The sequence below is a fragment of the Poecilia reticulata genome, chromosome 16 (assembly GCF_904066995.2).
Source record: "Poecilia reticulata chromosome 16, P_reticulata-male-v2, whole genome shotgun sequence".
Taxonomy (NCBI): domain Eukaryota; kingdom Metazoa; phylum Chordata; class Actinopteri; order Cyprinodontiformes; family Poeciliidae; genus Poecilia; species Poecilia reticulata.
In genome coordinates, this window is record NC_088845.1 from 9,718,429 (window position 1) to 9,742,644 (window position 24,216).

Here is a 24,216-nt window from a genome sequence, read left to right on the forward strand (position 1 = left end):
AAGGGGCGGACCCTGCAGTGCCCTCTGGCAGGGACTGCAGTTTATATGTTAATACTACAGCTTTGGAACCACTCGCAGGAGTTGGACGCAGTTGGAGCCCCAAAGCGCGTTTAAAAAGCGCACCTCGCAGGAGAGTCCGAACAAAGCGGCGCGTCGCGACTGAGAGAAAGGAACAAAAGTCAGACTGACCTGTTACAGCGGACTTTGCGCGCCTGCGTAGCTTTTGTGCCTTTTAAAAAATTAATAATAACGTAGATTTCATATTTTATTGTCGTGTGCATCGAGCATTAATATAATTGTTTAAAAGTCAAGAGGAGAAAAAAAACTGCGAGTGAGTTTCCGGTAAATAAGGATCTGTTTGTGACTAAAGAAGTGAAGGATTTTAACTTAAAAGAGGGATCAGCTTCAGACACAACATACTCAGGTGAGTCTATGGCTTTTATGTTATTGGATATATTTAGCTCTAAACTTGAAAAGCAAAGTAACATAATTAACCGAATTATTATTATTATTATTATTATTATTATTATTATTATTATTATTATTATTATTATTATTAGTTTTGCGTTGTCAATTAACGATTTAGTTGGAAATATTTTTAATTGCAGAAGTAATAGGTTTGAGTTCCAGTGCGTCAATTTTTTTTAAATATTAGTTTTCTTTCCTGCCATAATTTAAACATATCTATAAATTGGTGTAGATTTGTTTTTGTTCTTTCAAGGTAAACCAAATTAACATTTATGTAGAGGTTTATGGATAAGAAATTTCAGAATTTTTAGCAAAACTACCAGTGTCCAGCAGGAGAGATGAAATCTGTGTTGTTGTTGTTGTTTTTTCAATCTATATTCAAAGAGCTTTCTAATGCACTTTACTGTAATCTGGCATGTTGTGCAAGCGTCTAGAGGGGAAAGCTGACCTGTGATGATCTGAGCTGTGCAGGATCAACCCGAAGGCTGCTGGAGCTCTGCACGCCTCAGGAGTTATGTGGGGGTTTGACTCAGAGAACATGGCAGGGATTCTTTCACTTGGCTGCCTGGTCTGATAAGTTATGCTAGTTGCTCCAAATTTGACCTCTCATGACAAGCGCAATTACGGCTTCTGCAGATACTCCTGGAGTAACACAATATGTAGCTGTCAACACTGCAAATGGTCTGGACTGCTTATAGTGATTTGGATATAAAAATAAAAATAATTAAATGCAATAAAGAATTATACAAAGGTGGTAGATTTTACAGGTTGCTTCGTCAAAAACAACCAATGTTTTTTTTTGTTGTTCTTTTCATGAGGTTTGTGAAAATCTTGCTGTGAAAAAAGTACTACTTCTGAGATAATCACCTCTCAGAAAAAAATATTTATCTTTTAAGGTAATTTTGAAGCTTTTATTTGAAATCTTAAAAAATATAACATTTTTTCTGTTTTGTTTCCTGTGATTTTTCCTTTTATACTATCGTGTTTCAGAAGTAATCTGACACACGTAGTATGGCTAGAAGATTTGTTCAGCACTCCGATATGACAGTAGGTTCAATTACAGACACAAAGTTCATCCACAGACATTTGCAACTCTGCGCTCAGAGTTGTGGCACCTTCTCTGGGTTCAATAAATTCCCAGAGTGGCAGCTCCCTTTCGGCATCTGAATAATTGATACATCAAACTTAGGGCTAACAAACGAGGCAATTTAATCTCCTGATTTTTTAATGAGCTGACTGGGCTGTGGGAGAGGTAAGACAACGTTTAATGGATGAAGGAGTGAAGGTGGAGAGAACTTTTAACAGCTTACAGAATACCACATTTTCCTGGGTGAAACAAATGTTTGTGATGAAACCCTAAAAGAAATAGTATTTTATAGTAAAGGATAAATATACTTTGGATCACTGTGCTCAGAAATGATTTTGGCCATTTGAGTGATATCAGAAGTATCAAAGTTCAGGATTATAAAATCATTTCTGGCCCATAGTTTGAGTGAGTGAGTTCTGGAAAATTTCACTCTGACTCATCCAAATGCTGAGTTTCCGGTTACTTGAATCACAATTTGCACAAGAATCAAAGTGGCGGCAATGAAAATTGTACATTGGTAATATTCTTGCTGGGAAAAAAAAATGTGTAAAAACAAACTTTAAATGTGAATATTTTTATTTTTGATGATGAACAATTATATTAATTGCCTACCTTTGCCTTCCACTGAAGAATGCATATGTTTATAGATACTTAAATCACACACACACATATATATATATATATATATATATATATATATATATATATATATATATATATATATATATATATATATATATATATATATATATATATATAACAGTAATGTGTATTCCCATGACATTTTTGGCCCTAGGAATGCTTGGAATTCAAAAAATATTTTTGATTTATACATGAGCTAGAAATGCAATATTGCCTGCTGGAATGTTTAGACGCACCAAATGGTATTGTCCTCAGCGTGATTCAGAGCCACAAGCAGCTCAGCGGCCAAATATGGTGATATTTTTCTTTATTGAGCTGCGAGGGAGGACCGCCCATTGCTCAGATACGAACATGTTCTGTGTGTCCTCTTCACACGGGAGCTGTAAATACAGGCGGCACATGACACTATCTTAAAAAAAGATCTCAGCACCAAATATGACAAAAGCCTTTCGAGGTTCTGAGGTTCGTGTTGCGCCTCCAAGAGATGACAGTGAATTTCCTGAAGATAAACATGCCTGGGTTATTGATCCGGGGCCAAATGCAGCTTAAGGTGTTGTGAGCGCAAAGCATTTGTGGGATTCGGTTTCCCTGTTGCATGATGGATTGTTTCATTTAGCCAGTCATCTTAAAGTTTATGAGTAAGAACCACTCCACTCTGAACGCAGTCTGGAGCCAAATTGCACATCTTTGTTGCATCTGTTTAGGATTTAGTGTCACTAGTTAACTGAGTCAGAAGAAAATGATATAAACCTTTTTTTTTCCTTTGCAAAAATGAGTCAAAACTATTTATATATTTTTAGGACTGAACATAAATATTGCCTCATTTGTGGCCATTTGCTAACATTTACATCACAGGAGATTGAAATAACTCTCATGTATCGGTATCAGAAAATATAAAGATGTACGCACAATACTTTGCAAGAGTGTTGTGTGCACCTTCTTCCGTGTGACTCAGACATGGTGTCTGGCTTATTTGAGGAGACTTATTTTATGGGTTCCTTTCAACATCAGCTCTTTGCTAACTACTTTTCCCAAAAAGCCAGATTTGTGGGGTGCACAACTAAAAGCTGTTTTCGCCATAGGCTGTCACATCTGAGTTCAGGATCCCTGCAGCTCTTCTGGAGTTACTGCAGGCCTTTTGTCTGAGATTCAGTCTGTCATTGTGCAGCTATGACTTTAGATGGATATTCCTATTTTGGGACATTTGCAGTTGCTATAATCTCCCGTCTTTCAGATGATGGATTGAACAGCATCAGGTGATGTGTTCAAATCTTGGGAGGTTGTCCTGACTTAAACTTCCCTTTAAGTTTGTTTCTGGCATGTTTGTTGTGTTCCGTGATCTTCTCAATGCTGTTTCTTTCCAGATTTTCTCTGACAAAACCCATTATGCCTCTACAGAACAACTGAATTTATATATTCATACCTAATTTATACTGAGATGAAATTTCAGAGGGGTGAACTTTGTTTATCAATTAGGCAACTTCTAAACGCAACTGATAACACTGATTTTTTTAGTGTAAAGAAGACTGAGTACAAATGCACAACACACTCTAGATTTTTTAATAAAAGATTTGGTGTTTGGTAAAACAATACTTCTCTTTCACTTAACAGTTATGCACTACTTTGGTATATTATGTCCATATGGAATACTTTTAAGTTTGTTGTTTTGATTGACAAAGATGTGGAAAACTGTATTTGTTGCCTCGCTTAGCCTTGCAAAAACAGTAATGGGGTTCAAAGCACTTTCGTGTTTTATAAGGAGGAAAGCTAAGGGATATTTTCTGGCCTGCAGCATTAACTTCTTGAGAGTTTCTATTAAAGAATTTAGGTAAGATTTACATCATCCAATAAGAAGTCAATAAATCTCTGAAAATAATTCAGTTTGTCATTTACAAGACCCCTTTGTTGTGGATTAAAAAGAAAAACATGTGCTAATGGGTGCACTTTAGCTGTTCTTTGCTAGCAGCTTTGAGGGTTTTCATATATATTCTTGCCATTGGCAAAAGTAATCCAAACTTATGAACATTTTTCATATTTTGTCATGTCAAACCTTTAATGCATTTAACTGGGATTTTATGTAACAGACCTAAGCAAAAATATTACTTAATAATGAAGTGGAAGGAACGGTGTACATGCTTTTTAAAGATTTTATAAATAAAAGTGTGAAAATTGTGGCATTTGTATTTAGCACTAGTTGTTTTTGACTATTTTTTTCATAAGCGCTTAAGGCTCAGATTATTTAAATTTGAACTTTAACTGGGCCATTCTATGCTCTAAGCTGTAGATTTAGTTTTACATATTCAGAAAATAAATTTCTCTAAAGTCTTTTACAACATCAAAAAGTTTTCTTCTAGGCATTTAGTCTGAACACCTTTCCCGTTTCCTCCAGGTTCCACTATGATGTGTTAGACTTTGGTTTATGTGACACAGGTTATTTTGAATTTAGGCCAAAAGTTTATATTTTGGTCCCAACTAGTCGGAACATCTTCTTCCATTTGTTTGTTGAATTCTCTCTGTGACTCTTTGCAAAACTGAAACAGTTTTCTGGGGAAAAAGAAATCTAAAATCAAAACCATACATAACTTTTTTTTTGCCCTACAAATTTAATCACTTTGACTTGATTCACCAAAAAATCTTATAAACATTTAACGAGCAAAAACAATTATACTTGATAAAGTTTGCTGTTGTGTGACAAAATGTGGAAAAAGCTCAAGGGGTATGATAACTTTGCAAGACATTGTGAAAATTCAATACATTTAGCAATCCCAGAAGATACAAAAAAAGTTTTCAAAAACGTTAAAATATGTCAGTATTCTTTCTGTGATTTGCTGTGTCTGCATTTTCCACATAAAATCCATTCTAATTTTTTATTTATTTTTTCTTCTCTAGTCCTTTTTTGCTCATTAGGCACCGGATCAAACGAAAGCGCAACCAGACATCAGAAGAAAAACCTGTATCCGTCTTTTGTCAGCTTGCACACCATTATTTGCCTCCATCTCCAAAGCAGCACGCATACTTAAACGACAGCAAATCTGGCTCCAGCAGGAGGCTTTAAGCTTTTTTAAAGCTCCTCATAAACTTCATGGGTTGACCCACAAGCACTCCACCACGCCTCCTCCTCATCCCCTGCTCTAACCCTTCTCACTTCCCGCCGCCTCCGTCTGTTTACGCCACCTCTGACATGATGACTTGTTTTGCCTCGTACTTGCCCGGACGTGTAATTGCAGCGTCACACTTTACATCTCCGACTTGTGGATATATCAGGCAGTAGAGTGAAAGATTCAGAGAGAGACCGGGGGAGGGAGAGGCAAACAGAAGGAGAGGAAGGAGAGCAGCACTGCTTGTTGAGAAGAGGGTCCATCAGTACCTGCAGCAGAGGGATCCACCTGCCCCAAAGAGGAAGGGGGAACCCCCCCCTTACCTGATCCATCTGGTTGCAAGGGGGGGGCCTTGCACAGCCTGGAAGGCAGCAGGGACTATGCAGCTGGGACTGGTGGCGCTGGCAATGATCATTCTCAGCTCCATGGGTCACAGTGACGTTCTCAAGCTCTCCAAGGCGAGAAGGCAGAGACGGGGTAAGTTGTAACGCTTTGGTTTGTTTTATTGGTTTCCGTCTCCTTCCACTGCACCAATGCTCCTTTTCATTTCTGTGGTCTGACTTACTGCGGTGGACATCTTATAAACATTTAACGAGCAAAGTAACGATAACATTTTGTTTATTTTCCCTCGACTCTTATTTGTTTTTCCAAGGCGGGTTATGTTGGGTTCAGAGTTTCCCCCGGAATGGATCATCTTTCTGGCTCTTTTAAGATTATGCCTCTCCCAGTTTATGTAAAACTTTTATGGGTATTAAAGTTGTTTATAGAAGGTTTTTTTGATGGATTCCCTCTCAAAGCCATTGCTCATTTTGTGTGTGGCTGTGTGGGCACATAACAGAGTGAGTACCTGACAGCTCTAAGCTCTCTCTTGGACCAGGCAGCCAGTATTATTGTAAGCATTTTTCTGACCTCACGCAACTACAAAGACGGGGCGCCCGGATCGACTTGCAGCATATCTCTCTGCGCTGGTGTTTCTGTCAGCTTTGAAATAATTCTTCCTTTACACACAAGGGGCTTTCAGTGGATGCCAAGCTCGCCCGACTCCTCAAAGCCAGAATACATATAATACCAAGACCGGCCCCAGCAACAGATGTGGTGCTAATATAAGCACACAAACTGGGAGGGAGAGTCAGAATTAATCTTGTGGCAATGTGATGAAAACAGAAGATATGGAGCAACTAATAATACTCAGGAGGTTCCCTCCAGAGTGGCGCAGCCAGCTCAAGGTTTCCCTCTCAAAATATTGGGAAATGTTTTCAATTTACACATCTTAAGATATCTTATCTTCAAAGTGACCAGATTCGGCTTCTGTCAATCTTGCCCTCTGGTATAAAAACAGCAGAAGAGAAATCTTCGTTTTAAAATTGTTTAGCCTTAGTTGAATTCAAGGATCAAACTAAAACAAACAGAATTTTATCACGAAAATCTCTTGAAAAAATGCTTAAAACATTCCATCTCACAGGTGAACTATGGTTGAAACCAGGTTTTTTCTTGGGGCATTGCATTTATTTTCCCTCACCGTCTAACATTTAATTGGGAAGAGAATGCTTTATAATCTTTAAATTCAAATTTTACCTTTTAAACTGTATGACTGAGTTTCATTCTTCAACAATCTTCTTGTAATAGTTTGCTGCAAGTTTGACTGAATCCTGTGGACATAACTGGCGTAACCAAGTTAGATTTGTAGGCCCCCTTGATCTAACATACAAACTTTCTTTATGAACTCTCTAAAAAATTCTTTGTTGTCTTTGAGTAAATTTGTAACTAAATTGATGGCATGATTTGTGTCACTTTTCATTTGACAGAGACAAATGCCTCAGGAATTGAGATGTTTCTTCAGTATTTCCTCATATTCCCCCTAGGGATGTGTGATATGGAATAAAATTTATGTACTGATTGTGATGGGTGGTGCTAATCATAAATGTCACAATATGTGTTTGGTGTAAAACTTATAAAATGGAAAAAAAAAAGCATATATTCCACTCAATTAGTGTATTTTCTTTTTCAATTGCAAGTTTTAAAATGTTAAAAGAAAATCTTTTATAGTCTCAAACCAAGCAATTCAGTTTTCCATGTTTTTATATTCAGGATGGCTGAGGAAGCCATTTTCTTTCAAATGTAATTTGGAAATGTTGACTGTGAACTGGTTGTGCTTCGGTGGAAGGATAATTCATCATTGCAATAAGTAGGCTACACAATTTCTTGGTTTTATCCAAACGCTGAGCACACCAGACTGATGCTCCTCGCTCTTCTTTTGCACTCATGTTTGTGACTCTGTATTGCAAGCACAAGACCATGCTGCTACAAACTAGAAAGCCCTCCACAGGAGAGAGGCTTTTAAGTTAAAATAGGTAATGTGATTAATGTGCATTACGTATTGTTAGCATGCTAGACCCATCCATCCATCCATCTATCCATTTTTTTTACACCCTTGTCCCTTAGTGGGGTCGGGAGGGTTGCTGGTGCCTATCTCCAGCTAACGATCTGGGCGAGAGGCAGGGTCACCCTGGACAGGTCGCCAGAGCATGCTGGACCTTTTAGATTAAATCAAGTTTAATTTAAACTCGAACCAGGTCCAGAAAAGTGATGTTTATGCACTTGCCTTTTAGCTAGCTCCTCCCTTGCTGCTTCTAACTTGCTCTGTTTTAAAACCAGCTGATTACATCATCAACAATTATTACTGCGGTTAGCTGGTAGAATACAAATCTCCATTATAGGCCAAACTTCTGTCATTTCTACCTTGTCCGGTATGCAATGCGCATTACTAATTCTCACAATGCAATCTATTTTGTGAGGCGAAAAGATGATGCTGCCATCCTCAGAGAGCCTCCCCATTATTCTCAAAAAGTCAAAAAATGTTGCTTTCAGGGTAGTGACTTCTTCCATGCTGAGTGGCCTTTCATAACATATGAGTACAGGACTACACACAAGGAGTGTCCTGTGTGTAGTCCTGTATCAGTTTTGTGGTGAATAATGACTCTTACTAATTCACCTCTATTGCATTTATTGTGGTGTCCGTAGACAAATTTTACAAAAAAACCATGATCGTCTCTCAGACGCAGACGCCTCCTCTTTCCTCAACTATCATGGTTGGACGTCCCCTTGATGTCTTTACTTGCATATAATTGTTTAGTCGAATTAATTTCACTCCTTCAGGCATCTGAAAGTTGTACCCTAAGAATGAACCAGACTTGAGGACGTATACAATTGTCTTCCTTGATATCTAGAACGGCTTATTTTCCATGAAGCCCCACCAGAAAGACAGTTGTTACCGATAACACAATTTGTAACAGAGACTAACTAGAACTTTTACTGCTCACTGATGCTTACCATTCTTCAGCCATGGAGAAATCTGTTCCTGGAAGTAACCTTTTAGCTGGTTTGGACTTCCCTCTTTATCTCTAGGGGGCAGCGCGGCAGATTGATTGCTGTACGAATGAACGTTGAGCTGATAGAGAACAGCACAGTAAATCAACTCAGATGACTGTTTTTTTTGTTTTTTTTTTACCCAAGACCACTGCTAGTAAAGGATATGCACTATAGCCACACATCCTAGAAATGATTTAGGTTACTGCTTCTGTGTACGTTGTCTTCTGTTTTTTGTTTTTTGTTGTTTTAGATTGAGGGATATGATTCATGATGAAGCATGGGATGAAGAAATTGTGTGTTTTGTCTTTAAATAGGGTTTGTTTTCTTGCAAGTTTGGGCGTATGTCAAATTAGTATGTTTACACTTGCTGTTTTTTTTTCTTCTCTAAACCATTTACCCATCAATCAGAAATGTTTGTTGACAAACTCTAGATTTTACTTAGTTGACTGGTAGTCACAATTTTGGTTCGCTTTCCACAGTAAACTCTTTTTGCGCTTGCCATCAATCCAGTCTTGAAATAAACAAATAGCAACTTAAACAAATACGCTTAGATATTTAGTCAATGTTTATTTAGATTCTGGACCCCTCTTCAAAGCTACAATCCTGACTTATCTGAGAAATCAGTCAAATTTACTTTAGATATAGTGTGTAGTGTCAGCCTGAGGCTACTAATCAGCATTTTTTTGAATATTCCCATTTGCATAGCTTTTATATTTTGTTTGCTTTGTTTTAAATTTTACATTTGTCTTAACATATTCCTTTAAAGGAGTTTACTTAAGTAATCCCCTTTAAAGCTGCAGCAAAACAACTGAGCTGCATGTGGGAACCTTGCAAGGAATCAAGGAAAATTTGGCAACAATATAAACTACCATGACCTTCCTATGCAACAATACTCAATTCTTCAGTTCTCTGTCTGGAATTTGTCCCATTGTGCTGGATTTCTCAAGATGCATTTCATCCTAGTCAATTAGTGAATAGAAGGAGGAGATGTGGATGATGATGTTGATTTTCTGTTCTGCTTTAGAACTGTAGTCTACTAATGGTTGTAGTTTGGCAATGACAGCGGAGGAAGTGAAAGAAGTCATTCGTTCACTCCAAATGTGTTGGCCACGCTTTCAAATGTTGAGCAATAAAAGCCGGAGCAAGAGGAATGTTTAAGGCATTTTATTGCCGACAAAAATGCCGTTCGGCTCGGCAATTTTCTCTTTGTAGCTGGGGATCTTTGTTTACAGCACAGAAAATTTCCGTCAAGCCTTCATAGCTTCCAGGTGCTGGTGCATCACAGTCATCATGTGCATCATGGCCAAATGTTAGTGATTGGATAAATTCAGATCCCGTTGTTTAAAATTTCAACAGAGTCCTCACCTCTTTTTTTTATTTTCCATCTTTTGATGTTTTTTGACCTACATAAACAGTGAAAAATATCCAACTTTAATCCTGTGGACCGTAATAATGCGGGCATTGTGATAACAATCGGGGAAGTCAAAAACAGAAACACAGAAGCTCCCTGGTTTCATCAACCCAATGTGGACAAATGCCATATTTTTTACTGTCTGTAAGCTCTTCATGCCCGTTCCTTCCTGTTTGTTTATTCTCATGTTTCCACAGTTAGCACTGAGGGACCACCATCCTGCCCCAAAGGCTGTGACCGATGCTCTGAGTACAATGGCTGCATTAAATGCAATCCAAAGCTCTTCATCTTCCTGGAGCGCAATGACATCCGTCAGATAGGAGTGTGCCTCCCCTCATGTCCTGTGGGATACTTTGGCATGCGGAATCCAGAAGGCAACAACCGATGCACACGTGAGTAATACTTTCAACACTAGAAAACATGGAAAAAAAAAACTCTCCCGAAAAGAGCCAGATGAACCTAAACAGGATATGAGTGGGCTTAGTAAATTTGTTGACATTCCTATACGGTCCTGCACAGTCATGAAGGTTTCAGCATGCTCATTTCTCGATAATTCTCAAATTAGACCTGTGGAAGACATGTGCTTACTATTGACTCATCATATCCTGCTTATGTGGGCATTTTAGTGGTTTATACAAGAATTCTGCCCAAGTTTTGGCTAAGTTGTGTCTCTTGTTGCATCTGCAGATGTCTTAATAAAAACTATGTTCATTTATTTTGAATAGCTTAGGCAGACATAGAAGGTAAATGCTTATTTCGATTTTCTATTTCTTTAATTTTATGTTGCCATTTTCGTTTATATTACGCAAACCACAAATAAGCACCACATAGACAAAGATATGTTCAACAAAAATAAAATACATTTTGTTCTTACTATAAAATGCAAGATGTAGCAGGCGTCTTTTCTCCATGATTACCATCTTTACTGTACATTGCAGCAAGATAAACCTGAACCCTCATCCAGTTTTAATTTTGGAAAGAAGCCCACGGCATAAAGTGCTTTTTTTCCACATTTTGATATTTTTTCCTTACTCTAAGTCCATCTGAAGTGTTTGTTGCTGAAAACATTAGTGATATGATTTAATAGAAAGTTTAGCAGACTCCACATGAGTGTGACAGACAGAAAGGGCTTTCCTCTGGCATGCCTCCCAAACAACCATTTGGGACGTAGATAGCTTATAAAGGCTGTTATATAGACGTACCGCCCCACTTTGCAGCACTTTGCTAACATTAAACTGTAAAGATGTTTTTTTTTTTTTTTATTTATTTTCAAACTCCTTAGCCCTCTCTGGGTGGGGTGACCTCATCCAACCTTGTTTGTCATAGTTCCAGTTTAACTATTGTTCTGACTGTAGTAATGTGCAATTTATTTTATTTTTTCTTCATTTTGAAAATTCAAAGATAAATATATTCTGTTCGTTAGGTTAGATCAACCTGAAGAAAAAAAATTTATAACGTTTCACGTATACTGTAATCACATAAACTTTATAGGAATCATAAAAAGACCAACACTTCTGGAAACACTTGCTGGTCATTTTCCCTTTGAGTAATAGTAGTTAAATTTAAAGTTGGATTTTCCTAACCTTTTTAGTGAGTTGTTATGTTGCTGCAATAAAGTAGTAATTTATATTAAGGCTGTTGTCCCTTTACGAGGAATGGAAAAAAAGTAATGTGCTTAAACTTACCAATTACTAATTGAAGTTAAAAGATTTAATCCAATAAAATAAGTGTAAGCACCTAGACTTTTCAAACATACTTTAAAATAGCCTAGAGGGTGCTGCAATTTTTCAGTATTAGTCACATTTGCAATGACAAATATTTGTGACTGAGGAAGATGTTCTGGTTTAACTGTGCTTACACAGTAAGCACAGTTAAACAATTGATTGTGAAATTGCTTTTATATTGCTGCTTTTCCAGTTGAAAATACTGGCATAAATACATATTACAGCTATAAATGTACAAAGCTGCAGGAATGTAAGGATTTAAATACTCCTCTGCTCATTTACAGGGTGGTTAAAAGGGCAGCTGCACTCTCACTATTTGATAACTTAATTATTTTTTTCTTCTCATGGCATTGGCTCCAGTGCTTTTAGGTGAAGAGTGCCAGGAGCTTTGTCTGATGTTTGTTTTCACAAATGTGTGGGTAGAAATAAGGATTGGACTAAAAATCCCAATGAAAAGACTTTTAAGAGTTTGTTTTGCAGTATTTGTCTGTTTTTCAGTTGGCTCTGATCTGCAGGGGTTTTGTCAGGCCAGGATGTTTGTTGTGTTCTCACTATAGCAATACTTTAAATAATATGCAGTCATATACAGTGGCTGGTTTGGATTATGAGTAAAACCAAAAGTGAAGCTGGTTTCCTAATTATGCATGTTAAATCATAAAAGAATGAGATAAATGCTACTTTGAGTTGCTTTTATGTCGGCAGATTTTGCCTCCATATGAATAATAGACTATACTTTACACATCAAGTTAGATTATATTTGATAAATAAGTTAATGTAATGTCATAATGGTTTGCAGACAAAACAAAACTCCATAAAACACATTTTTTGTTGTTGTTTTGTTTCAATTTTGTTGCTCATATGGTTAAATTTATCCTTTACATTCTTTTCAGAGGCACTTAGTGGTAAACTGGGGTTATTATCCAATCATCTGGCTTTTTACATGTCATCCTTAAATGTAACATTAGCAACATTAATCTTAAATTATCATGCTAAAAAGATTGTTTATGCCAAATTTAGCTGTCAAGGTTTGACAATAGTAATTGGAAGAAAAAAGGAAGAGCATTAAGATCTCACTGATGGATCATTTCTGGTTTTGGCATCACAGCAGCTGCAGAAAATGTAGCCTGTATTAAAAATACATTTTTATCACAGTTTTAGAAAGATTTTACCTAATGGAACTTTGTAAAGTACTTCATAATATCTTATTTTATTTTATTTTCATTTAATGTATCTGCTCACATTTATTTTAAGAGTAGCATTGATAAGTTAATAAATGATACAAAAGAGGATTTTTTTTCTATATTGGGATCTATCCTTCCCAATATGTTAAAGCTACAATGACCACCACAATGACCACCACACTGCCACCACCGTGTTTGGTTGTTGATATGATCTTCCTTGTCTGAAATACCATTAGTTGTAGCCAGATGTAGAGGGACACACACCCACGGAATATTTTATTAAATCATAAACACTGTATTACTTTTTGAAATCTTTTAACCAACTTCAACAAGTCAGACGGTAAGGCCTGAGTGTATGGAGGTGTACGGAAGAGGATTAGGGCCACTGGAAAAAAAAAAAATTAAACAGTTCTGACTTTAATCTCAGAATTCTGAGATTGAAGTCAGAATTTTAATCTCAGAATTCTGACTTCAATCTCAGAATTCTGACTTTAACCTCAGAATTCTGAGATTAAAGTCAGAATTCTGACTTTTTTTCTCAGAATTCTGAGACTAAAGTCAGAACTGTTTTATTTATTTTTTCCAGTGGCCCTAATCCTCTTCCGTAGAGGTGTCAAGTGAAATTGAATTTAAAAAAAAAAATTATTAAACCACAGTTCATTCATCATTTAAAAAATGACACAATTACAATTTACCATTAGATCTGACTGTGTTGGGTAAAGTACATGAAATTCACATAACATAATCACTCTTGTATTTACGTATGTGTGCTTGACAAAACATACATACACGCGTATGATGACCCAAAATGGATAAAAACAGAAGAAATCTGTAGATGATAAATACTTTGACACATATTTTCTGGAGTCTGGACAATGCTTCTTTTAACATACCGCTTTGGGATCATAAAGATATTTCCATTTTTAAAGACTAACTGAGAGGCCAGCAAGAGTGTTTTTAATAAAGCTACACAAGAGAGTGAAGTGTGTTAAGGGTCAGATTTGAGGTACTTGTGGTCACCCCTATGTTGGAACGGTTTTCAAGTCTGAGATATTGAGAAATCACCTGTTGTGAAATCTGCTATAACAGATTCTGGCAGCGTTTATTTAAACTAGTTAAAAAAAATAAAATTAAAAGAAATCAGCCCTCTGTTGGATGTGTTTTGAAAAGGCAACTCTAGCTACTCTGAAACAATAAAATCCTGTGCATTTTACGAGTACTAATAAAACTCTTTGAGAAACTAAAAATCAAGGTTTTTTTTTTTTTGTATTTTGTCTCAAAGTTTGAAATGTTTAGACGGAATATTTCATTTTCTGTGTTTGGAACTGAAAACATCCTGAAACTGATTGCTTTGAAATTCTCTTTCTTTGTATGTTTTCAGAGTGTAAAATTGACAATTGTGAAGCATGCTTCAGTCGCAACTTTTGCACAAAATGTAAGGAGGGCTTGTATTCACACAGTGGCCGATGTTATGTCAGCTGCCCTCCAGGCAAGCACACCGCCAATAACACCATGGATTGTGACGGTGAGTGAACATTTACATTTTTTGCGTAAAACTTACAAAACAACGTTGCCACTTCATCTTACTTATTTCTTCTTTAGCCATTGTTTGAGACAATATCGACACTCTAATTTCCTTTTTCCTGAAGCACTTACAGTTGAAAGACGTCAAATGCCAAACTTTTTTGGCATTGTAAAAGTATGTGTCAAATGTGAACCTTTTCACATTTGACACATTAAAACTACAAACATCAAAGTATTTTAATGAGATTTTTATGTAATTGTTAAATCATTTATATATATTTTTTTATTTTACAAAGAATTCTCTGAAAATTGTGTAATGCATTTCTATTCAGCCTACCTAAAATAAACACTCTGTAGAGCCACGTTCACTGCAGTTACACCTGCAGGCCTTCTGGGTACCTCTCTTCCAGCTTTGTACAACCAGAAACTGTAGTTTTGATTTTTCTTCTTTTCAAGTTTAGTCAGATTAGACGATAAGAGTCTGTGAATTGGAACTTTTAATACGTGCCACAGATTCTCAGGTACATTCTGGTTCTGAATAAATGTGTTGTAGTTCTTGCTGTATCTTCAACAAGAAGGCAAACCTCTGCCTCAACTGTTGTACAGCCTCTAACAGCTCTTCATTCAGGATTTCAGTAGAAACAGTTAAATTGTGATCTTTATGGCGAGAGTTGTGAACACTTATTGTGATTTTCTGGTTTTCAATATTCAGTAAGCCCTCAAAAACTTTTTCCACACACTCATAGTGGGGTATTTGTGTGTAGAATTTTGAGGAAAGAAAAAATGTCAAACACTGTGAATACTTTCTAGATGTCCTTAAAATACTTTGAAGTCTGTTCTTATAACTTGGCAAAATGTTAAAATGCCATGACATGAATACTTTTGCAAGGCACTGTATTGCTAAGTTAAACTGGCTCTGCTCCTATCCATAATTGTCACATGCAGAGTCTGCTTAAAGACAACACATTTTCAGTTTCTTAGCAACTACTCAAACCTGTTGCTCCCCTGCTATAAATCCATCCACAAATCACAAATTGTTTTCAGATGTGCAGACTCCCTAAGCTCATTATCCTAAGTCAAACCTACTGAGGTGTGAAAAGCACAGAAAACATGAAGCGAATGTGAGATGCTGAAGATTTGAACCCTTCACTCAGCTCCTAAGATTTTTGAACATATAAAAATATATATGTATATATACATATTTTTGTCCCAGGTCATCATGCTTCAGAGTGTGAACTAGGAGAGTGGAGCCAATGGAGTTCCTGCATGAAGAAGAACAAGACATGTGGATTTAAGAAGGGCTCACAAACCCGGGTTCGTTCACCCCTTCCCCAGATTCACAGTGTGGACACCTCCCCTGCTTATGTGCCCTCACAGACCTGTGCTCCAGAGACAGAAAGGAGGAAGTGTGTTGTGACCAAGACGCCTTGTCCTCGAGGTAAAAGACACAATTAAAAAAGCTGATTCACAAATGAGAGCTTTTTTTTCCCTCGAACATATGAGCAAATGAAAGTCAAAACGTTCCTTAATAAAGGCATCCAATGACTCATTACTCACTTTTTTAAAAGGTTAGCACATTCACAAGTGTGTTTTTGACTCGCAGCATGTTGGTTGGGCTTGGTTTGGCAGAAGACAAAGAAGGTTACAGAATCTCCTGAGCTTAGCACGTATAAACAATAAACTCAATCCACCAGTTGAGCAGATGAAGGGTGGACATTACGCACTGCTGAGCTGGACGGGGATCTGAAAAACTAGAGAAAGGGCTGTTTGTTTCTGAAGAACACTGAAGCGAGAGGCTTTCATGGCTGCACACAACCGCTTGCTCTCCAGCAGGTTAACAGTCATTCTCACAGTTTAGTGACCATTAATGTTTTATTAGTAACTCTACTCTTTGTTAACTGCTGAGGCCATCAAATAGCAACTTTGCATGTAAAGTTCAAGAAAAATGCAGTGTTTGTTTATATGAGAAACAGCTATCACACCTGGATTTAGGTTCAGACTTGACTAGGCTATTAATAAATTCCCGCTGAAAGACTTTGATGACACATAGTGTCTTATAAGTCTACTGAATATTTTCCTAAAGGTGGTCAAGATGTTTTTCTTTTTATTTCTTGAGAAAATGTGAGAAGATCTTTGTGTTCTTTTTGATCAGTAGTGGGTTTTGCCAAGGTTTTCAAATGTGTCCAGTGTTGTTCTTTCTGTTGGACTACAAACATTTAATGTGATTTTACGAGAAATAGTAGGCCAGTCATTCCTAGGATTCTCTACTACTCATGTCTCTCACATTAGTCTCAGAGCCAGAAAAAAGGCCCTGCAATTCTTATGGATTACTGATAAATGTCCTTGTTTCTCATTTGTTCTTACATTTCTTTAGATTAGGACATGAAGAGTTGCTTTTTGAGTGTTTAAGTCACTTCATGGTCTCACTGAGGTGATATTTAAGTTACATATTGATCGTATCAGTAGTCGGTCCACTGAATTTGAAAGCAGCTTTCGGAAAAATGTTATTCATAATTGATACATCATTTAACAAAGGGGAGAACCACTCTGTCACACAGGGCCCAGTTGGTTTTGAAAGCATTTTCCCCTCTAAAAAAAACAAAAACTTGAGCTCATTTGTGGAACAGTTTTTGCATTCCTCGGGCTTTCTCCTGTCAAAATGTTTTTTTAAAAATCTTTTTTGAAGATAAAAAAAAAAAAAAAGTGTGACACTTAAAGCAAAAACAGAAAAAGTCAAATACTTGTTTGCTGCACTTCAGTAGCTGCTGCACCTACTTATTTAATTTCATTGGATTAGATCTCTTCAATTGCAATAGGATTAACGTTAATTTGAAGTTATTAGCAAATCACCTTCTCTCTAAATGCCCCCATATGTCAGTTTCTTTTACATAATGCACCAATTTCACAAATGCTAGAACAGTAAAGTTAGTTACAAGGGCAAGCGGAACTTTAAATAGGGAGTATTTAAAGTCTTTATTGGACGGTGGCACGCTTAGGGGATTTCGGCCACAGCAGCAACGTTGGCTAACAACATTTGCACAGTGCTGGCAGCAGTACAGATGTTTCAACATGTAACAGATGGCCTGCCCCGATACACTGTATGTGAGTAAACATGGGGAGGGCTTGCATATTATGTTACCATTCTCTAAACTTGGAAAGTTCCTCTCGGGTTCTGGATCTAAACAACAGAACATGATCTGACAGTGTCCCGTACAGATCTGCTCGGATGAAGGATTGTAGTTGTTCATCGAAGAGCTGGCTATTCACTGACTTTTGACTACAAGGTATCAAGCACAAGAAGCAAATTCACTCTTGCCACATCTTCTAGGAAAAACTTTCGGCTTTGAGTTCAAAAGAATACTTAGTGGTGAAAAACTGCAAACTCTTCCTAAGCTTTATGCAAAGGTATTTTATAATTAAAAACATAAGAATGATAGAAGAGGTTTCACATGACGCATATAGAATCCTAGAAGCCTTACGGATTACGTAACAACCAACTGTTAAAGTTTAGAAGACTTTTTTTCCTCAGCCTCATCTTGCTAAACTTCTGCTAAAATGCACTGGAATGATTTTTATCGGCTGGATAATTCATGGGTGATGGCACTGTGACTCCAATGAACAAGTTCATGTGGGTAAAAGAGCGCAGCTGTGGATTCATCTGTGGGAGCTGGCTGGCAGGCGGGCTATATAAAACACAGGGGGCAGATCTTGTATAACATCAGTGATTTAGTGGCCTGCAGATCTCACGCTTTGTGTTGATTTGGCTGTGATTTCCGTCCCCCCCCACTGTTTCCTGAAGCTCAACGAAAAAAAAAAGTCTCACGCGAAAGGATTTGCTGCATGTGTTATTGCATTTGTCAAGCAAAACTGTTTAGCTTGGATGGAGAGTAGGTGCAATCAGAGCTGTCATAAACTGATGGAGTCCCCGTCTCTCGGCTCCATCAGCGATTTGTTAGAGACCTAATTAAGTCCTTACACAGTGAGTACGTCTGCTAGTGTTTTTGAAATATTTTCGAGGACTCTTCAGACATGCTCCGCTCTTGCTCATCATGTTTAATTTCAGCTGTTCACGCTTAGTTTTAAGGGCTTGTTAAAATAGCGAGCACAAAAACTCAGTTTATGGATGCAACATTAATGAAATTAAAGACACTAATAATTCACATTCTTTATGGAATCTTGCTACATGTCAGTCAGTTCACCAAATGAGTGTTTAGCTGTGTTTATTTTTAACAAATCAATTGTAGCTGGAAAATTAGCGTGGCTCAGATTGTTCTAGGTTTTAGTTGTAAGTATCCCAACAACGATGTTTTTCTGGGTCAGTGGCAGAAATACAGATGTCTTAGGTTTTGTGACCAATATTTGAATCCAAACTTTGCCATTAAAGACTCTAGCTGATTCTGTTTTCTGTGTGAGAGATATAAATAAACAATTACTTATTGTTTTTTACTGTTGTAAATAAATTAAAATTTTATAATATTTTATTCAATTATTTTTTTCACATATAAGCACTTGTTTCCTTTACAAAATCATTCATATTAAAAAAAAAACATGTACCTTACCTTTATTATTATATTTACATATTTTACATATTTTATGTAGATTTTCTCTGATTCAGAGAATGAGATTTTCTCTGGTTCATTGAAAATCTACAAAAATATGGGACATAAACATCTGTAAATAAAACACAGCCAAATAGAATGATGACATATCTCCTTTACAAGACAGAGCATATACCAATAATCATTTTTATACACCTGGAAATATAAGCATGTGCATCATTTCACAAGATTATTTTTATTATCATTAAAGGTTCAAAGTAAATAACTGAAGTCTTCAATTTAGTATTTTAGAAAAAAAAAACATTGATTTGCTGTTAAATGTTAAAAAAGTTTATATTTTTTGTCCCTCATTTCAGAAAGTCAATGTCACAATATGTGCATTCATTGATATTTTTCACAAAAACCCATAGGAGTTTCATTTTGTGAAAATGAGTGACAAAAAAATAATGAACTTGTGTATATATATATATATATATATATATATATATATATATATATATATATATATATATATATATATATATATATATATATTTCCTATGTGTTTTTTTTTTTTATATATATATATATATATATATATATATATATATATATATATATATATATATATATATATATATGACACCTTTTTAGATGTGCTTGTAGATTTTGTGGTGTTTGTTAGCACTCAGGACTCAGGAACAATCAAATTTGATTCAGTGACTTTTAGACATTAATGTCCGTTTTCCACTTTGTGGCTACTATTGAAGTTGTCACTGGCCTTTGCTAGGCCCTTGACATTTGTCTCATTAAGTGAATTTAAGTGATTTGTAAAACAGAAAATTGCTACTTTGCTATCCATAGTGCTCTTATAAACCTTTATAATGGTCAGCTCATCCTACTTCTGAACTGATGGTGTCTGAAAATTAACTACAGTGTGGGAAGCCTGTTATTTAGGCTGTGATTATGCCCTTAAAATCTGTGACAGGTGTGTACAAGAGCTAAAGCAGAGAGTAGGGCGTGCACAGTTTGAGAGTGTGTCAAGTGGGACAGAGGAGTGAGTAGCTGTTGAAATTTAAATTAAACAGACCAAGAGACCACTGCCAGATCGGTCCCATGTGCCACAGGACAGCTGGGCTTTGAGTTCACTGCTAATGTTGATCCGTTGCTATAAAAGTTCTGGCTTGTTGATGTTAAAGAGATGATAGTTTTAATTTTCTGTGACTGTCGGCAAATATACAGCATTCAGAGTTGGCTTTCTTCCTGCAGGAGTGAGATTGTACAGTAGTGGAGCTCAGTTGTGGAGACGGTCGCTGCTGCAAATAAGCTGTTAATCTAAGAAATAGGTTCTTATTTTAATTAAAAATAAACAGGTCCCTGGTTAGAAATGATACAATATTTGGAGCCAACTAATATATATATATATTTTACAAGATTCAGTTGCACTAATCTAAAAACGTAGGAGAGACCGCTTCTCAGGGAGGACTTAAACATTTACAGTAATTTAACAATCCAACAAAGCATATCATATTTTTTCTTAGATTTAGACAGATAATTATTGCAGTAAGTGTTGCTTTAGCAACTGACACTACAGCAGCTCCCATTCCAAACATTATTCCAGCAATGTTGCTGGTGTTTATTTCCTGAGAATGTGAGTAATTCGTCCAGACCATTAAAACATAGAAGCAAACGTAGTTGTTGTGGTATTGAGTTGGATCATAATCTTTAGTATTTCCTGCGCATATTCATTTAGAGCCATTTCATTTCTGGCTTAAAAAAACTACTTTCCTCCACGTCCTTTCAAACTATTCTTGACAGTTCATATGACACAATAAGTCACAATAAGTTGTCATGTCATGCAGCTGGAGTCCCAAAATTCCCCCAAAACTTATACTTTTTTGACCTCTGCAGGTGTTATGCTCTAGGAAACCCAAACTGAGCTAAAACTGCCACTGCCAATATGTACTATATTAACTGATTGAGGAAAATGTCCCTAAATATACAAGTGCAGATTACAAGTATCAGTCTATGGATGTTGCAATAGAGTGACCTATATTGGCCTTGCACATCTATTGCATACCAGAGCAACTTTTTAGTGGCGCTGCATTCTGTCATTTGGATATTTTTCTTAATTGTTAATGAAAATTCATCTCCAAATTGACCAGGCCTGGGACAAATAATTACAGAATTTTTCCGTCTTTAAAATGCAACACATTCTGTTACCCAACTGAACAAAAAGGTCTGTCAGACTGAGAAATAAAAAAAACAAAACAAAAAAACAATCTGCAATAACCTGGTGGCTTAAATGTGAATGCTAACTTTGTTAACTTTGTTAACTTTGTTAACATTCACATTTAACTTTGAAAGTGATAAAGAATTTAAATGATCTAATTATACAAAAGGGTAAATCAAGAGGCACATACAGATATCGGTCAGGGAGTCTCCAACCCCTAAAGAGCTGCAATTTCTGAGTAGTCCTGTGTTCTTTGTGTGATATGTCTCACGTTTTATCTAAATGTCTAAACTGAAGAGGGCTGAAAGACATAAGTGCTTTTTAAAGCTTTTTGTCATGTCTAAAATATACCAAGGTCTTGTGGAAGAATCTATCATGGGTTTATGAAACCAAACTTGAAGACTACTCCCCTGCATATCAGCAAAAAAGCCCTATTTCCCATAGTGACAGGATTATGCTATGGGTGTATCTTTTTCTCTTAAAAGTGGGGGAACTCAGAACAGTTCTAAATACTTGTCAGTTTTGAACTCTCAGGTGTGTGCTTATGATCGAAGAAGCTGTGGACAAGATATATTCTCAAAATGTAGCTTTACTAAAGGATCCTGCAACCTTTGATGAGACGTATTAACCAATTGTAGAAAAGTCAAGATGTAGGATGTTGACCAAATAAAAATTCTTCAAAGCTGAAACTGAATCAAAATGTGCCTCGACAAAGCATTGGTTAAAGGGTTTGTACACTTCTGCATCCATTTTGTTGTTGTCTTTTTTTCTTTTTTATTTAAATTGTGCAGGATGTCATATCAAGGTTTAAAATAGATTTTAAATGATGTTGGTCTTGCTTTTTTTTTTTTTTTTTTTACAAAATCCTGACATTTTAATATCTTTATCTAGAATTTTGAGATCAAGCGGCCATATTGATGGATCCGTTATTAGTTATTAGATTCATTCAGCAATTCATGTTGTTCTTTTGACAGCAATTTCTCCACAAAACACAAGGTGATGATAATTACCTTTTAAGATTCCTTTTGGAAAGCAGAGCGATCAATCATTTTGTCTGTATATTGTCATTTCAGACAAAAAGAATAAGAGCAACAGACAGGATGACACAAACAGGAGAGAAAATGCACGGGGGAGAGGACGAGAAGGCAAAGGAGGAGGTGGAGGGGGGAAGCGGAGAAAAGGCCAGAGCAGGACCACCACCGCTTCCACCGTCACAACCAGCGCCGTCACCTAAACTCTGAAGCCTGCTGGGTGAGGACAGGAGAAAAACTGAGACGGTGCCTTGCCCAGCAGCACCAGAAAACACACAGACATGAGTGCAGAGGGAAAAAGTTACTGCTGCTATGCTGCATTGTAGAAGATGCGATGAGAACTGGAGGACTGCTTCAACAAAAAGGTTTTCTGAAGCTTTTGGAAAAAAAAAAAAAAAAAATCCTGCAGATCTTGTGTTATTCGGACAGCCTTGCTGGTTTCCATTTGAAATCACAGTTGGATAGCGAAGCCACATTGCAAATTGTGGTTTGGTTTGGTCTGTGTCATAAACTGATTGTACTAAAACTCTTGGACAGGTCTTTCTTTTCAAAGTGCAGCATTAAGCAGGAAGGTTGATTCTTCATGAAGATTTTCTAAAGTCTGTTTAGGCAGACAAAGTGTATAATTTCCAGCCTGATTGTAATCACAATCTGTATTTCGTTTGTTTTTGTATTTTTGGAGAGGTGTCTGATGGAGTTCCTCAAACGTCACAGCGCATGATGTGGAGACAATGAACAGCAATAGGTTGCAGCACCGTTATTTTCTGTAGGAAGTTGAAACAAAACAAAGTCACTGGAAATGAATCATGGCTGCTGAGGATCAAAAGTCATTGGTGAACACATTTGAAGGCATCTGGTACAAAACCAAGAATAACCAATCATATCCTACATATCCATAACCTTCTGTGGCTTCTAAGCAAAAATACAATATCATTGCTTTCTGATTGTTTTAAGTGAAATATTTTATCTGAAAAAACAGAATATCTGCACAAGAATTAATATTTGCATGATACTAAGTAGCATTTGTGTACAAGTGCATTTGTGTGCATTTAAATCTACCTGAAGTATTCGTGTTTGCGTAGTTTATATGCATATCTGCACGGATTTAAGTGTTCGACGGATCTTTGCTGTGTGAACATGAGTAGTCAACGTTTGCACATACAGTTTGTCTTATTACTCGTCTCATAGACTGAAGCAACTAAGTCTGGAAAATAAATGGAAGGACATATAGACGCACATTAATATATAAGAACCACACTTACCATTACACTAGCCGTCAAATAAGCCCTGTCAATAACCAGAATGTAACATGGTCTGATGATTTTGCACAACTGTAATGTTTTTCTACTGCTCATATTTCAGAACAATCACAGCATTTTACGTTTTCAAAAACTGATCGCATACACGGAATGCTTTTGGTCTTTCAATAAATATCTGAAGATGATACATGCTACTTTATTCATTCTTTGATACTATGGATTGAGATATGTAATATGTCAAGATGTGTTTACCAGTATTAGTATCATCATGTATAGCTTTTTTTCTGTGAAAGCCTGAATAAAATACAGATGACGCTGGTGATACATCAGTCGTACACTAGATGTGCTTGTAATTTGTGCATTTGCCTTGTAATTATTCTTTTCAGAAATAGCAAGTTCCTTGAATACAAGCCATAGCTGATAGAGGATTTTTGCTTAATACGTTCATTTTTTTAAAAACATTTGAACATTCAGAGGAATTAACTGCCAATCAATTCAATTTGAACATCTTGCAAAGAAGCTTTGAGTCTGTCAGTCAGTCGTCTCTCATGGCAGATCAAAAGTAGAAAGTAGCTGATTTTGAGACCCTTCAGGAGGTTAAAAGATTGGAGGAAAAGATCAGTTTCACATGTAAGTATCGGTTGACATGCC

At 36.5% G+C, this 24,216-nt stretch overlaps 1 protein-coding gene across 1 annotated transcript; it reads left to right on the top strand.

Moving 5' to 3' along the window:
• Window positions 1-17: 17 nt before the first annotated feature.
• rspo1 (R-spondin 1) lies at window positions 18-23,905 on the top strand. Its single transcript, XM_008431094.3, has 6 exons — window positions 18-424; window positions 5,087-5,772; window positions 10,273-10,467; window positions 14,362-14,505; window positions 15,718-15,942; window positions 22,349-23,905. Exons 2-6 carry the CDS (start codon window positions 5,676-5,678, stop codon window positions 22,507-22,509), a joined length of 822 nt encoding a protein of 273 aa, XP_008429316.1. The 5' UTR covers window positions 18-424; window positions 5,087-5,675; the 3' UTR covers window positions 22,510-23,905.
• The last annotated feature ends 311 nt before the right edge of the window (window positions 23,906-24,216 follow it).

Excerpts from the sequence above, each read along its gene's own strand:
- rspo1 (XM_008431094.3), top strand. The coding sequence starts at position 5,676 with ATGCAGCTGGGACTGGTGGCGCTGGCAATGATCATTCTCAGCTCCATG. Across the intron at positions 14,506-15,717 it reads TAACACCATGGATTGTGACG|GTCATCATGCTTCAGAGTGT; the intron begins GTGAGTGAACAT and ends TTTTTGTCCCAG. Across the intron at positions 15,943-22,348 it reads CAAGACGCCTTGTCCTCGAG|ACAAAAAGAATAAGAGCAAC; the intron begins GTAAAAGACACA and ends TTGTCATTTCAG.